The sequence below is a fragment of the Athene noctua genome, chromosome 6 (genome assembly GCF_965140245.1).
Source record: "Athene noctua chromosome 6, bAthNoc1.hap1.1, whole genome shotgun sequence".
NCBI classification, from domain to species: Eukaryota; Metazoa; Chordata; class Aves; order Strigiformes; family Strigidae; genus Athene; species Athene noctua.
This window is the reverse complement of record NC_134042.1, coordinates 41,211,991-41,228,524: the sequence shown is the minus strand read 5'-3', so window position 1 is coordinate 41,228,524 and position 16,534 is coordinate 41,211,991. Positions and strand designations below refer to the sequence as shown.

Here is a 16,534-nt window from a genome sequence, read left to right as displayed (position 1 = left end):
GAGTACGTTTGGGTTTTGTTAACTAGTGGAAACACATATTCTATAGGAGGGGATTTAAAGAATATGAGCACAGGATGAAAAACTCCTCCAGCTTTTAGACCTTTAAAAAAACACACCAAAACTGCAAACTCACCTGTGAAGTTTGCATGTGCCTGACCACTCCTTCCGTCTAGAAACACTGTGAACACTTATTTGTAATGAAATAATGTCCTGAGAATATGTGCTTGGTGGGATTGTGTTTATCTGAGAAATTTAGGCCAGACTAAGAAATGCCTTCTGTGTGCTTGGTGTTTGCCTCTGCATGCCAAGGCAGTACTAGTGCTACAGTATGGTGAGGGATAAGTGTAGGATCCTGTGTTTGGGGACTGTATGGCTCTAAATACTTGCACCTGCTTCTTTGCAAGCTTCATCTGACTTTGTAGTAATGTACTTGTAAGTCTTTAAGATCACTTTCCTCATTGTGTAAAGGACAATTTAGGCATGTTGCAGTAGATTAACACAGTTGTTGAAGGAAAAATGGTGTCTAGATGTACCTTGTTTGAGAACTTGGATTGTATAACGTGGCTGACACCTCCTGGAAATTTGGCAGCATGGAACTGAAACAATTGTTTTCCTTCCCTTGTTTGTTAGCAAGGGCTTCTAGAATGAGCAACACTTACTGTGGTTCCAGCGGAAGGGTGGAACTGCTTGGTCTTGCTTAGCACAAAAATAACTAAAACTCTTAATGTGCCCCACCTAAGTATTACTGCTCTGGATGGATTAGAAATACCTTTTCATATAAATGCTGTTGTGTACAGACTTGATCTGTGTAGAGTTTAGTAATAGTACATGCCAACTTGACTCAGGATGCTTAGTCAGAGTCTTAGAGACAGACCTAAAAATGTGTTTCCAGAAGAAAGTAAATAATTGTTGAGAGAACAAGACTGACCCCTGTGTACCATGGATTTCTGATAAATTATGTGGTTCCTAAGAGATATTCTGACTAAGGGTGCAGTGAAACTCAAAAGCGAATATGCAAAACCTAAGCTTCCTGCGGACAGTTGTGCTTGGCAGTGAGACTCAGAGCTGTTTGTGCCTTTTCCACCTTGTAACCACAGCTGTAGGGTACTGAGTTTAAGGTTTTTATGTACTTCTAGAAATTAACCTGGGGCTCAGCCTACAGACTTCAATTAAGGCTGTCTCACCTATTCGGAAGCTTTTGGTGATTGGTACTGGGTACCCAGCAGGGACTGTACCTTCCTACATTGTAGATTAACAGAATTTATAAGTATTGTACACAACATATGACACTTTTCATCCAGCTATTCAAAGAGTCAAAGTGTTCAGATACAATGCAGAAGAAATATTTAATTAGCTTTGCTTTTCTACAGTATGCTCTTCATGGAAAAAAAAAGAAAACCCAAAGCAAGCTATTTTCCACTGTGGAAAAGGATGAAGAGAGAAGCTGCTTTGTTTTGAAAATGTTTCAAAAGAGCTGGTTGCTATCTTAATCCTCCCCAGCTCGGTGTCTGTTTGTATGGCAGCACCAAGTTACTATGGTGACAGGCAGGTTGCAAGAAGCTGGAGACACAGTTCATTGTAGTGCTGCTGCGAGACCAGCCATTTGTCGCTGCAGTCCCCTGATTGCTGAGGAAGAGCTGAGGTGTTATTCAGGGCCTTTATTCTTCTTTAGCAGAACCTTTCTGGCTGGTGCTTGGAAGTGATTTCTTATTTGCACAATATGAAGATTCACGCTGTGTGTTCAAAAGAAAAAAATAAAAGATTGTGCTTTGGAAGCGTATACCATGGTATATGAACCCTACCAAAAGGCTCTGGTTGTTCATTTTAAATGTAAAATAGACATAAAAAAACCTGATAGAGCAGTCCAGACCAGTTTTTCCTCAAAGAAGGAGTATTAAAACTGTTAACTAATAGTAATATCAAAGACTTCTCATATCCAGGAGTATCAGGAGGATAAATCAGTTCCTGCAATGTTTTTTTCAGTAGCTAGTGTCCAAGGTATCAATAACATGCGACAGAAATAGTAGAGTAGAAGTGGCATATACAAGCCTTAACTGAGGGAAATGACTGTAATATTCAATTATGAATCTGGTAATAAGACATTACAGATAAATTGTTTACATCTGAAATGACATTTTGTCTCTTCTCCTGGTTGAAAGGCTTGTCTAAAATCTCTGCTCAAATGTCTAAAGCCATTCCAAGTTCCTGCCAAAGGTTAATTCATGGTAATTTTACACTATCCATGTAATTTTATTGTCCATTAGCCTAAGCAGATCGTTTGTCTTTTATCATCCTTATTACTGATGTCCTTCCTTCCAATTTTATTTGTAGGTAGCAATCATACCCACCTTTTCTTTAACAAGTAAAGCTTTTTCGATTCCCACGGTAGTATGAGAGGCTCTTTAGTTCCTTGATCATCTCAACAGTCCTCCTTCACACCTGCTCCAGATAGTTTATTTCTCTGAGGTGTGGCTGTGTGTGGAGTTTCTAGTGAGTTTGTATTTCTACAAGGCAGTAACGTTTACCCATCCCTAGTGGTGTGTATCTGCCTATGAATTCCAGAGTCATGTTTGTCTTTCTTAACTGTGTGATGTTATGTGTTGATTGCATGAGGATTATCACCTATATGTCTTTCCTTTTCAGCTGAGAACTTTCTGCATTTGAGTTTCACCTTATTCCTGAAAGTCCAGTCCTTGAGGATAAGTTTTACCTGAAGGTTTAACCCGCCATGATCATGAATAGTGTCCTAGTTAGCTTTGTTATATTTGCTTTGAAATTAATGCCAGCATGGTTTCCAAGAGGTCTTTTTGTTAACTATCTTAATTGTTTTCTGGAAATCCATTCTTGCATTTAAATGTTTTCTGCACTTTCTTACGCCATACTTATTTACATAAAAGAAAATTTGTAACTGGATGCTGCTTACTAATGCTGATCATGTCACCCAAAGGGCAGAGTGCAGTGGTGGGAAGTTCTGTCGTGTTTGTAGAGGCTGATTTGGCTCAGATTCCTACCCTAGGTTTCATCAGGGCATGAGGAAAGGTGGAACTTTGCCTAGGATGGCTTAGCACATTGCAGTCCTAAATGTCAATATCAAGTGGGTTTTGAAGATCAAAATGCAGCAAAATACTTCTGTAAAACAATTCAAGAAGTAAAATACAAGCTCTTACAAAAGGCCATATATGTTATTTTAGCTACACCGGTTCTTATTTTATTGAAGTACAGGTGAAACAGCTTTGAGGAAAAAAAGTATGGAAAGAAAATGGATGGCAGAAGTAATACAAATCTGATAGGGTGTTGTGGCGTGTAGTTACCACAGCTAGTTCTCGCTTATGCTTTAGCCCCAGTTCTCATACGTTTTCTTGACATAAATGTGTCTAGTGTAGGCACTGAAATTCATTAGGCTTTGAGGTCCTTGAAGAAACATACTTGATCTTCATTGCAGTGTCCCTGTTGCTGTGAATCTTGAGCATGACAAGTCACAGTGAAGGTAATCAGCTGGTGACAGCTCAGACCCATATGGGCTTGTAGTGATGGGGGAAACCCCTGCATCTGGAATTTTTCCTTGTCAGTGTTTTAAGACTTGGTGAAACAGAATCACCTAAATTTCTCTACCAAATCACTCTGTGGTTATTGAGTATTTGGAACCCCTGACTCTCCTTTCCAGCCTGACAAAATGACATGCAGGTTGGGTAAGTTTTAGTATTCTTAATTTGACACAGGTATCAAAGATAATTGCTCGGGGTCAAAGGTGTGTGTTTTAGTTAGCCCGCATCCCATCCCTTTGTCCAGGCAGAGAGGTATAGGAAAAGAATCCAAGGATAGAGCAGAGCTGAACCCTCCCAGCTTCCAACGCCTGAGGGTTCAGGGACTCCCTGACCAATCTGTAAGGCAGCAGTCAGTAGTCACTGAGACTTCTGCTGTGTGTGTTAGTTAACTTGGGTATTAAGCATGTACTTAAATACTTTCTGAATGCTTAGACGTCCACAGCAGCCTGTAGCTGAGTTCCAGAACTGTTGTGTGACAATAATACTTCCTCAGTCTTGCTACTTTTTAACTTTATTTGATGCTTTTCAATTTCTGTCTTATGAGAAACAGTAAATAATTGTTTTCAGTTCATCTCTGTGACATTTGTGGTTTTGTATGTATCATAGCTGTTATCTCTTCCAGGCCTGGAATATTTAAGGTTATTAAATCTTTTTCAGAAGCAATTTTATAGCTCTGCTAATGCCTTTTTTTTCTTTCATTATCCTTAACATACTGGTTTTTTAACTTCTATTACTGTGTAAGTTGTAATAGTGTTGGAAATGAAGAGTGAGCATCCAGATTAAATCCTGGTCTTCTATAGTCTGTGCATAACACAAGCACTTGTTTGACCAATAGACATTTAAACTGTGAAGATAGAAGCAATGCTTTTGTTCTTAAAGTAGGCATTTGAAGCAGTATACAAATCTACATCCTTTGGAAAACCTCTGGATTGCCAACTATTTTTTTTTATGTTAGTAGATGTGGTGGATTGGTATTTGGTATAGGAGTAATCATATTGAAAACCTGACATCTTACATGGCTAGCACAATTGCAATATAAAAGGTTTCTGTTCGAACTCACAAAGTGATCAGTGTGGTTATTTTAATTGAATTTGAGGTATGCCAGAGAAAGAGGAATTAATACAGAAGTAAGAAAAACAACTATACCACAGCATATCAGAAGCAGCCAAAGCATTATATGACAAATGTAAACTTAGAAATACTGCCACTTGATGAAGAAGGTAAAAGAAAGCTAACTCGAGGAAACACTGAGGTGTTCTGTGGAGCAAAGCATGTAGAATTTTTTGCAATATTGCAACAATATTCTTTCTTATAATAGTACTGGGTTTATCAAGGCATACCTTAGTTTGTGCTTCCCTGTTTCAGCTCAGGCATTGATGAGGTTTGGGTTTTGAATTTCTGTTTGTCATCTTAAAAAAAAAAAAAAAATTCCAATGATTAGAATGGATTGAGTAATCGGGACTAGTCAGGCCAAAATTCCGTTACTTATGTGAGGCATCTTGTGCACCTTTCAGGTTTCTTCTCAAAGATAAAATTCTTCAGGAATTACCTATTTTGCTGTATGGTTGCATGAGTTTTTCTGTTGGCTCAAGAAGCTGTCTCGCTGTCAACCTTACAACTAAAACAGCAGTGTGTTTACTGGTGCCATAACTTGATAACCACTTAATGTGAAAATATGAGTCAACTTTCCTTTTATTAGTTCTACTTTTTCCTCCAGAGAAGACAATTATCTTCCTCCAGAAGGTTTAAATTGGGTTTTTTTAAGCAGTCTTTTCATTTGAAAATAAATAGCACTAATATAGATAGCAAGGGAGAATTACTGAATAGGTCCTACAGATTTAGCTTCCTATTTCTTTTCTTTTTTCTTTTTTCAGGCCTGTTCTCATTTACTACTTTGTTCTAACATTTGCACAGCTCCTCAGCTGTGCACGTCCTTTGTGATGCCAGGCTCACATCATTGCTCAGCAGTTGAGCGTGCTTCAAGCTTCCACCATCCTGCAGTGTTTTCAGGCAGTGATGGCCTTAGATAATGTGCAGTGGATGCATAGCTGGCTTCTGATTTATGCACTATATTTGTACTTAAATGGCTGAGCAGTTCTAGTGTCCTGGTGTTACGCATCTTGAATGTTGCTACTTCGGGGCTCACAGAGCTATGCTTGCAAATTGCTTCTGCCCCAGAGCTTTTATTCATCTGCAGGAGGCAATTTCAGTTCTGGTCTGTCCCTTCAGTGGAGATGGGGGTATTTCCTGAGTCATCATGTTCTGTATGGAACAGAGTTTAAAATGTATAGTGGGTAATGTCAGCATCTTGCAGTTCTCAAAATTTTTTATGTGCAGTTTGACTTAGAGTGTGCCTTCAGCTGTATCAAGGTAATGATTCAATTAAGTGTATGGAGGCAGGTTGTTACAATGGCTTTTAACTGCAAGGCCATGATGAGGCTAGGAGCAAGGCTAAACGTTTAAAGGCATTACTGAAGGTCAGTCTTGAACAGTTTGGTATATGCCAAGGAATCTCATGTGTTTGGTTGAGTCTTTTTCATCTTGCTTATCCTGCCCCCACAGCACGAGCAGTCTGCGAGAGGTGTTTGTAGGCCAGGAGGCACTGGGATGTAATGCAGCCATGGATATTCTGCATAGTTACAGAAGCTGTTTCTTAGTGATTTGTCTTTCCCAGCTGCATTTAGGGCTAGATTTCCATGTCTTTCCTGTGATGTATACCTGCTAGTCCTCTTCTTAAGATACGTTTACATTCCACGACTCTGTGTGCAGCAGTGTACTGGGTGTCACTCATCCTTTACATGACCTGGTCAGTGGAGATTCACGAACTGAGGGGTGGAAGGTTTAGGTATGCATCTGCAGAGTGAGGTGTCTGTCTAAATGTGAACATCCCATTCCTGTGTTACTGGAGGAGCAGTTGTCCCCCTGCCTCTCATCTGGAGCTTCTTTACTGGTAAGGTGCAGGGAGGCATTCCATTCCCCTCTTCCCTCCTCAGGACTTCTGACTTTGTATACCGTTGCTCTGCTTGATGCACTATTCCAACCTAACCTTGTTTTATAGTCAGCATCATCTTAGAGATGCTGTAGCTCCTGAAGCCCTTACAGATAAGAGTTTTTAGGCAACAGAAGAGGTGAGCTGATGTGATTCCTGTTATTCTTCCCACTGCTATTCAGAGGTCTGTTGGAAGCAATGAAAGCTGTTTGATTTTCTACTTCAGAAACAGAGACGAATTGAGAAGCAGCAGAAATATTCAGGCAGTCCTTGTATAGTCCTGTGAATTTTGCTGTCTTAGTTGTGATGCCTGCTCTTTTGCCAGCTGGAAGAATTTTGTGAAAATGATGGCTTTTACTACAAGAAGAATTAGTTTTGGTCCTAGATAATACAAGTCTTGGTAAAAATAATGTCTTTGCATTTGTAAGCCTTGAAGTTTTTGTATTCTTCTGTTTTTCCTTCCACTGTACAGCTATCTGCACAGCTACTGTTCATAATAGACCAGTTTAAGCAAGTCTAATACACAGGATGCATAGCAAAATGATGAATAAGTAGATGAATACTGTTTTTCCTTCTTTTTAAATATCTGCATACAGTACACAAAAGCATGTTAATTTGCAAATGTCTTTCAAGTTGCTGAAACCTGAAATGTGAAAACAAATTAGTCAAATGTAGTGTATTTCTATTGACAGCAGGCTTTCTTGTTTTCTGAGGCTGCCCTTTTAAATGTTGCCTCATAGGCTGAAGGCATGGTGTACAAGCATCACTTGTTCTTGGCAAACAATGCAGCTTTACTGTGCATCTTCATATGAAAAGCTTCATGCTCCTCCTGTATCATCCCCCATGTACTTGATCATGAGCACTTGACCACACATGGCGTGCTGCGTATCAAGCCCATAGTAATGTAGGAGGAATATAGAAGGAGCAAAGACTCAAGCTGTAGTTTATCAATGTGTGAGTTGATCACTGATGACTCCTTAATAACTTATTTTATTATTTTGTGAACATTAAGCTGTTTGAAAATTGTGTTTCCCTGACCATGTTTTTGTGTGAATACTAAGCTGTTTAAATATTGTATTTCTCTCACCGTGCTTCTGTTAAATAAAGGTATTTTATTATTTCAGGTTGCAGTTGTTAAAATGAAGTGTACAGAGCGCATTTATGCAATGAAAATTCTAAATAAATGGGAAATGCTTAAAAGGGCAGAGGTAAGTAATATGATTCTTTAACAGAGAATGTTTAAAATGGCATTAGGAAAATTACATTGAAGCTCTCCCAGATTAGGAAGAATTATTTCATGAACATAGGAGCTTCGTTCTTTTTTTCTTAAGCTGTTTTAATGCAATCAAGTCTGACAGTCCCTTCCAGGCATCTGTTGTTCTCAGCATTACTGTGTGTTCATTTACCAGACAGTCTGCCCTAGTTCTTACCCTGAATTTATTGGCCAGATTTTTGTTTACAATAAAGGCAAGTTAAGGACTACATGAAAGCTGAGATTGGTGCTACTATGACATTCACAGCTGTATACAAAAACATGAAAAGGTCTTTTTTCTCTTGCATTCAGAAAGCATATATTAAGGAGCTTTGCATCCTATAGTTTGTAACAGGATTTATATAACTGGTGAAACTAAATATTTTGGAATCACAGGTTCGGATTGTAAAACAAAATGTGTTAAGCTGAATGTGTTTAATGGTATTTTTTTATGAAAGGAGATCTACTTTGTCATAACAAATTATGTAAATGTGAATGGATACGTCACAGATTAGGAAAGGGCCTACTAAGAATATGCCATGGGAAGTGGCATATCCCTAGGATACCTAATCTTGCACAGTAGAGGAGAACCTTATGGCAAATGTAATATTATGTAAGTCAGCAGGTAAATGATGCATTTAAGCAATGGATTTGAGGGGAACATACATGTAGTTCATCACTACTTGCAGCAGTTCTGTTAAGGGGTGAAGGCTAGCTGCTTGCTGTGGTCTGAGCCTGCTGACCTTTCCCTGTCCTATTCTTCTGTCCCCTTCCTGACACTTCCTCCGCCCCAGCTTACCCTTCCTAGTCCCTCCCTTGCTTTCAGTGAGTCAGTGCCAGCTCTTTTCCTGTGAATAAATCTCCTCCCTCTTGTTAAGCCCCACTTCACCACTGCCTTTGTCTGATTTAGTCACACTCCATCCATCGGTCCCTGCTCTTCTTTACAAGCGGGGGCAGCCACTGCCACTCGGCTGTTCTTTGAGCTGTCAGGGGAGTTCACACTCTTGGCTGTGCTGCATCAGCGGTTCTGTATTAAGCCTTTCCCTCTATGGGGGAGAATTGGTGCCCTTCCTACACAGACTTCAGTTGGGTTAATTCAGTGGTCAGTATAGAATTGGTTTAAACCCAAATGCTTGTTGGGAGCTCCAAACTCTAATGGAAATACAGCTATGCTGGCCTACTTAGTAATTTTTGAAGTGACTTAATTAAATTGCCTACGTAAATAGCTGAAACTTTTACATGTGGAGGTGTTCTTCGAAGACCGCTGTTTACAAATTGTCTTCAAATTATGGGGCTAACTCCTCTTACCTCTAAGGCAGGCAGGAGGTGGAAGATGGTTATCCACCAAGAAGGATATATAAATGAGCAATAGTTCTCCAAGTACACAGTTAAGACAAGTAACAGTCTAGCTAAATTCTCTTTCCACTGATTTTTCCCAATCTGTAAAGGAACTGTCTTTTTTGCTGTGCCTCTTTGTCTTTTCCTGTTCAGTTTGCTTGCTTGATTTGGCATTTCTGGATAAAAAAGGCTTTATAAGCTACATATAAAGTTCATAAGACATTTGGGTGTTAAAATATCCTGAATGTGGTAAAACTTGCTAGTTTTTAAAAAGAAGTCTGCAAGTAGCCTCTTACGTGGGCAGTTTCACTGAAAAGCAGACTTCAGGTGTTTTATTATTCACTGTATGAGTGGTCTAAGAAGCACGTTGTTTTACTGGTTTGTGTTTACTTTGTATGAATTATTAAACATAGGGAAAAGTTATCCAAATACTGCTCACTTGTGTACTAGCTGCAAGAATAAAACCCCATATGGTCAGAAGCCACTAAAATACAGAAAGATTAGTGAATATCAACTGACATCAGTAAATGGGGTGCAAGCAAAAAATAGGCATGCCATTTATGTTGATAAGGTGAACCATTCGTATTTGTTGTTCTGACAGCGAAATACAGTCTCATTAGTGTATTACTGTTGGCAGTTCCAAATAAGTCCTGACTGGCTGATTAGGTAGCCTGTCTTGCTTTTTCAAGGCACGTCTCAAGGCCTTTTAAGCTAGTATAAGCAGAGAAGGAGAGTTTTACACTTTGAATTCATGATGCAGAGTGTTCAGCAGCATTACTGGTTTTGAAGTGTCCATAACATTCCCTTGCTATTTGAGGTTGCACAGTGAACTGGATCAAGGAACCAATGTCTTCGAAAATAAACAAACTAGTTTTCTGTGTTGGCAGCCTCCTTGCATTGTGGTGCCAGAAGAACTGAGAAGTGCTGTGCTCTGGTGCTGTGGGCAGAGGATAGGATTACTTAGAGCTGCTGTTGCTGCCAAACTTTTTGTAGAGTGATACTTTGGCCTTGCATTCATAAACTGTTAAACCACTCTCAGTTAACATTTAGTTACAATTTATGTCTCTTTGTACCAATAATTACTAACTTTACAATGTGGCCACAGTATGGTGGCCTTCAGTAAATTGACTTTCAGGGTGAAAATGGTTGAGATACCTTTATAAGATGCAATTGGTATATGGTAAGGCTTGGGCTTCCCAGGTGTGTTCCTTCCATAGTACATTTTCTAAGACATCTGTATAAGTGGCAATGACTAAAAAAATCCGTTATCTAGAACCCAACCACTTGAATCTGCAGCTATCAAGTATCTTAATAGTGGCTCTCAATTGAAAGTAGTGGAAGAGTCCCAAGGTCTGCATCTTGATGATTCTGATCCAATAAAAATGTTAATATATTTTTATTAAGGAAGACTTGCTTGAAGTTTATGAAACTTGGTTTTATGTAAAGATGCTGAGAAAACCTGTTGCACAGAGCTTGCTTCTCTGAAGTGTTGCAGTGTGCTGTTTGAAGTAGAGAAAATATTATTGAAAATGAAAATATATTATACTGGACAAAGATAAGACAGTAATAGTAAAATCTGCTTATTTCCTGTCGTGTGTTCACGGTGTCTGGAAATGCAATGTAAGAAAAGAATATATGAAACTGTTTTCACAAAGGTCTTTTTCAGAAGAAGCAGACTTACTTTCCTAAAGCCATTGTTTTTCTGCTACAGATTGCAGTGACAAGTTAGAATTTTTCTGGGTTTGAAAAATACATTACGGAACAAAGATTCAGTGCTGACTCAAAGTGGTTTGTGGGCTTTTTGGTGATCAGAGGGGTGTGTGTGTGGTGTGTGGTGGTTGGGGTTTTTTTTTTGTTTTTTTTTAAGGTCATAGTCGGGATTAGTGTGACTGAATGCCTGACTACAAGCCTGCAGAGATTCCCTGGCTTGTCGCTTGTGCAGACTGAATTCCAATGAATAGAGACCTCTGTTCAGTAATTTTAAATAATACCATAAAACATCCATATATATTCATCCTGTGAAAACTACTTGATGATGTTGACAATGGCTTTTTCCTCTTTCTTCCTTTAGACAGCTTGCTTTCGAGAGGAGAGAAATGTCTTGGTGAATGGAGATTGTCAGTGGATTACTACGTTGCACTATGCCTTTCAAGATGAAAACTATTTGGTATGTCTGATTCATCAGCAAATAAAAGCTTTAGGTTATGAAAGAACTTTATTTTTGATGCATTTAAGGATATTAGTGCAATAAATCAGTCCACCTCATGACTTGCTGCAGTGTTTCAACATTCTTGTTTCTCCTTGAAGAAAACTTCAAAGTGGGTATAACTCCGGGAGAATGAGAAAGTCTTGTAGTACTATAGTATATAGAACTTTAGTTAAGCACCTTGAATTAACTAATGTACCCTTGCATAAAATGCTGAAGTGTAATGTTTTGGATAACATTGCAATTAAAGAATTTGAGAGGTATTAACTCTGTGAAAGTAAGAAATATTTTTTATTTATTTTAAACTTTCAGCATGTCTTTTGAAGCAAGATTTTGTTTAAAAATGAAAACATTTAAAAAAATTAATTAAACTGGTATTTTAAAAGCTTCAGGAGATAAAAATAACTTCTTAAAGTATTTAAAATATATGTTTTAAATCAGCAGATTGGTCATCTCAGTAGTTTGAGAGACTTTAGCAACTGTTTATAATATAAAGTCATTACTCCTATACCTATTTTAATGATGGGTCACTAGAACTGTAATTTATAAGCTGTTTTTACTTTAGTCACAGAAGTCAGGAGAGTACTGACCAGGAGCAAAGTCACTAAAGCCCTAACATACTGCAATATACTGAACCATGCAGTTTCCATGTGGCTACCTGAGGCTGGGTTTGCAAACCTGCTATTTCTGTAACAAATGACATAGCTGTATTGTGGAAGTTTTCATCTTCCTGATACTTTTTAGATAATACCACAGTAGCAAATCGTGATTATAAATAAGAAAAACTGCATTGATAAAAAGTTGCCCATGAGTTCAGGAACTAACCATATGAAAGAGTTAGAAAATACTCAAACGTTTTCACAGGTGCTGAAACAAAACAAATTATTTTGACTGTCATGTTAAAAGTATTTCAGAATAACAAACACATCTTAAGCAAATAGGTAGTTGGGTCTTAGACCCTAATTTACAGGCTATTTCTGTTGAATGCTTTGTGATAGATCCAGATTTTCAACCTCTCAAAGTTTAGTTATCTCTGGCACTTCCTCATGAAGATAGCTCATCATTTCAAATTCCCTCAGAACCAAACAGCCTTCAGACTTGCATAAAAATAACCTAAGACATCCTATAACATATTTCCAAGTAGCTTGTAAAAATGGAGCTACCTAAGAAAAAAACTGTTAGCTGTGCAAGATAGCAAGCAGTAATAATGACAGTGTAGAGAGAGAGATCTAGTATTACTAATACCATTTTATACAAATCTGTTCAAAGCAAGCTGTAGCAGTATAATACATTTCTTTTCCCCAAGTTACCAAAGACATTTAGATGTTGAAATTGTCACTTGACAGTAGAATTTAGACATCTAGTATCTAATTTAAGATCCAGTATCTAAGAAAGCAACAACTCAGCCTGGCAGCCGAAGTCAGCAGATTCCCAGCTTGCCTGAGGTCTGGTTCTGCATGTGCTGAGATGCTGCCTTCCAATTTGGTCTGTTACTCAGCATCCTTCTCATGTTAATGTCTGGTGCTTGCAGATGGAGTGTACATCTCAGTCATTCTATTGTAAATGATGCATGAAGAAAAGGTGAAACACATCAGAAAGTGACTTTTTCTTCCAAAAACCTGGACAGAAGGTTCTCTTCCAACCATCTTAGTGGTTCACTTGTCCAGGGACTAAAAGATCTCTGTTCAGTTCTGTGCTCAGCTTAAAGGAGTTTCTAGCCATGTTTTTCCACATCTCATGAGAATGCTGCCATGTTACAGAACCTGGGCAGATTGGGTTTACTTTTCAGCTGTGCTGTTCATCCTTGATCCTTGTAGAATGAAATGCAAAGCTGAGGACAAAACAAGAACAGACAACAGAGCTTGGTTCTCTCTAGATTCTCCAACCTGGGGTGGATATCACCTCTCTGAAAGAGAAAGCTCTAGGTTCTGGTATCTGCTCTGAGTGATGTTTGTGTGTTATAGCTAGTGATTCTTAAATTGAAAAGCATGTAAGCTAACCCTGAAACAGAGAGAGAACCTTGGTGTGATCCCACACGTAGGGCTTTGCCATCCTCCTCTTGACTGCATGATGAAGAGTTCAGAATGAGACAAATAAAGAGAAGGTAAGATGTTAAGGTAGAAAAGTAGTAACTGCCCTCAGAAACTAGAAATAATAGGGGTTTTATTCCCTCTAATATTAGTAGAGCATGTGGTGATGCAGAACTTAAATATAAGCAAGAAACACAAAATTCTAAAAAATGTGTATGTTCTGGAGTTCATTTTTTAGTTCTGCTCCCATAGTTTTAATATGTTTGAGAGGCAAATACACCATGTGGAAGTGTTTTCTAAACAGCGAACTCTTAAATGACATTACATGGAAATGCTAGTATGGCTTTTTTCTGGGTCTTAAAAAGCTTTTGTAGAGACAGTTTAAGTCAAGATTGGTTAAGTAAGCCTTCAGTGATTTTGCTGAAGCAGATGCGGTGTAGGTGAAACCTAGTCCGTGAATATCAGAAACATGTATGGGACCTGAATTTCTTAATCTCTTCTAGAATCAAATCTGTTGGTTTTCTTGTGCCTTACCAGAAAAATTTTCTTTCCCAGTCTCATTCCTGAAAAAGAGCGTTTGTGCGTTTGTCTGCTATCAGCCTCTTAAAAGCTTCTGAGTATTTATGAGAGTGTTTTGTTGTCTTTTTTTTTCCTTTGATTTCCAACTACTCTCTCCCTGTTTGATATAGTCACTTCCATGGAAGAAATGTGATACCTCTAGATTTCAGTGTCAGAATAGTCTTTATTTTAACCCCATGTGAAGGGAGAAGTGCCTCCTGGCAAGAAGATCATTGTGAATTGGAAGATAAATAAAATTCTACTTTTTATAGAAGAAGTCTCACCATCTTCCTCTGATCCAAGTGCCTCATTTCGTGGGTCAGCTGAGTTCTTGCTGAGTGCTGAATGCTGTGGGAGCTGAGGGAAGTGCATTAGCTTGTCTCTTTGGGAGCTGAAATATCCTGTCTGTCACAGAAGGCTCTCTTAGCCTTGATTTTGAGAGAAAATACCTTAATTCAACATCCCTTTTAAAAAATTGCTGGTTCCTGTCTGTAGCCTTTTGTTTTCAAATGTAATTGTTGCGTGTGTACAGTGTTCCAACTCATGTTTAAAATCCCTTAATGGGTTGTGCAGTACGGACTGATTGACTGATTTCAACATTGTGATGAAATTTGCCTATCAGATTAAGCTGTAATTTAAACAAGGTGGAGGAAAATATCAAAACCTGTGTCTATTGGAGTTGCTCTTTTAAGCCAGAAGATAGTGAGGAAATAGTACTGCACTTTGTGTTCCTTTGCATTCTTATCTTTAATTTGCTTCCCTTGTGGAAGATGAATCTGTGGCAGGGACAGTGGATTGTAGGTTGCTTTACCTTGAGGAGAAAAATAAGATGACTGTTTTGGAAAGGTGATTCCAGAATAAGCAAAGTTATTCCTAAAGCCACATATCAAATCATCTTGGGAACATGAAACAAAATAGCTCAAGACTAGTAGTAGTAGATAAAGTCATCATACTTGAAATGATAGCCTGGATTTAGGTGGATGTTGCTAGCAAATAACTAAAATGTAATCCTCATTTTGTGGTATGACAAACAAATAGCAAGTCTGAGTCCTTTTCTTCCACATTACCCTATCTGTGTTGGTCCTTCCCATGGATAGGATAATAGCTGATTGGTCTAGGAGGCTGTTTACTTTTTTGTTGAAATATATTCTAAAGAACATTAATGTTTGATTTTCAAATTTCCCACTCTAGTGCCTCTGGCTTGACAGTGCTGCTGGCTTGTCATGGACATCCCTAACGTATAGTGTCATGAAGATCCTGCCAGCTATGTTATGCATGCATGATGCATGTTTAAAGATGCTGATGTGATAAGTCTCACTTTTGGAACCACTAGTAGTACTGAAATGGTACCAAAACTAAAAGTAGTAATGCAATATATATTTTAGACTAAGCTGTATCGAGTATTGTTTTTAACTATAGTTTTTGTCTTCCTGCATCCTCTGTAAATTCTGTTTAAGGGTTGGATAACCTAGATTATTTTTGGTGATACTAGATCATTTTCTTTTTATGACACTGTAGTTAAGACAGAAATAAACTCACCATGATTTACTTGTTTGTTGTTGCTGTATCTTGCTTGGGTGGGTTTTTTTGTTTGGTTGGTTTTTGGTTTTTTTAATGGTAGGAACTGAATGCTGATGTGTCACCCTTACTGTGATTATTAAAGAGATATGGTATCTTTTTACACTAAATAAGCAAATAAAAATAATTCAAAAGACTACCAATTTTGACTAATTTCCCCAGGCACAGAAAAAGATGAGTGAAAAAGTTTTCTTCAGGAGTTAACCGATGAACTTTAATTTTTTTTCTTTTTCTTACCAGATGTCTCTCAGTACTTGACTGCTTTATTTCTCCCTTTTCAGTATCTAGTGATGGACTACTATGTTGGTGGTGACTTACTGACACTTCTCAGTAAGTTTGAAGACAAGCTTCCTGAAGATATGGCTAGGTTCTACATTGGTGAAATGGTGCTTGCTATACATTCCATACATGAGCTGCATTATGTGCACAGGTAAAATACTGTCTCACTTGGCAAAAGATACATGTACAGTTATATGAAGTTAATCCTAAAGATACTGCTATAATACATATGTAAATGGGCACAGTAGCCACAGGAAAACTACTGTGGATTCTTACTATGTACTGTATAATAGCTGTATAAGCTATTACATTTTAAATACCAATTTTTGATGGATTGATATTAGTAGTAGTGACATTTATCTGACTACCCTTTTACTAAAGCTTTTATTTTTAGTCTGGCTTCTTGATTTATTCTCAGTTCACTTCATTAATATTTATCTGTCTTTGTCCAAGCCAACCTAGATGTTTGAAGCAGTTTGAATTCTCTGCAAATGTTTAGGCATTCTGCAAAATTTACACACAGTAAGCCCATGATAACATCAGTGCATCTATTTACTTGAGGTCATCCTCAAACAGTTTTGTGTAATGAGTGGGCATGTGCCAGTCTAATTGTTTCTGTGCACAAAATGTATATTTGGGATCAGTGCCTACCATCATGTTAACTTAGATTGTGTTCTGTAATAGTTAAGAATATATAATATTCCTCATTCTCTGTCAGAGAAACAGGTCAGGAAGGTAGACTACACTTTGTATGCTTGT

General features: G+C 38.1%; 1 protein-coding gene across 10 annotated transcripts in view; it reads left to right on the top strand.

The window, feature by feature from the left end:
• Positions 1-16,534, top strand: part of CDC42BPB (CDC42 binding protein kinase beta) — a 97,593-nt gene that overhangs the window by 33,925 nt on the left and 47,134 nt on the right. For all 10 annotated transcript variants that reach the window (XM_074908705.1, XM_074908704.1, XM_074908703.1 and 7 more), the window contains exons 3-5: positions 7,659-7,742; positions 11,196-11,291; positions 15,778-15,926. In XM_074908705.1, the coding sequence (XP_074764806.1) occupies positions 7,659-7,742; positions 11,196-11,291; positions 15,778-15,926 (329 nt within the window). The remainder of the gene's footprint in view (positions 1-7,658; positions 7,743-11,195; positions 11,292-15,777; positions 15,927-16,534) is intronic.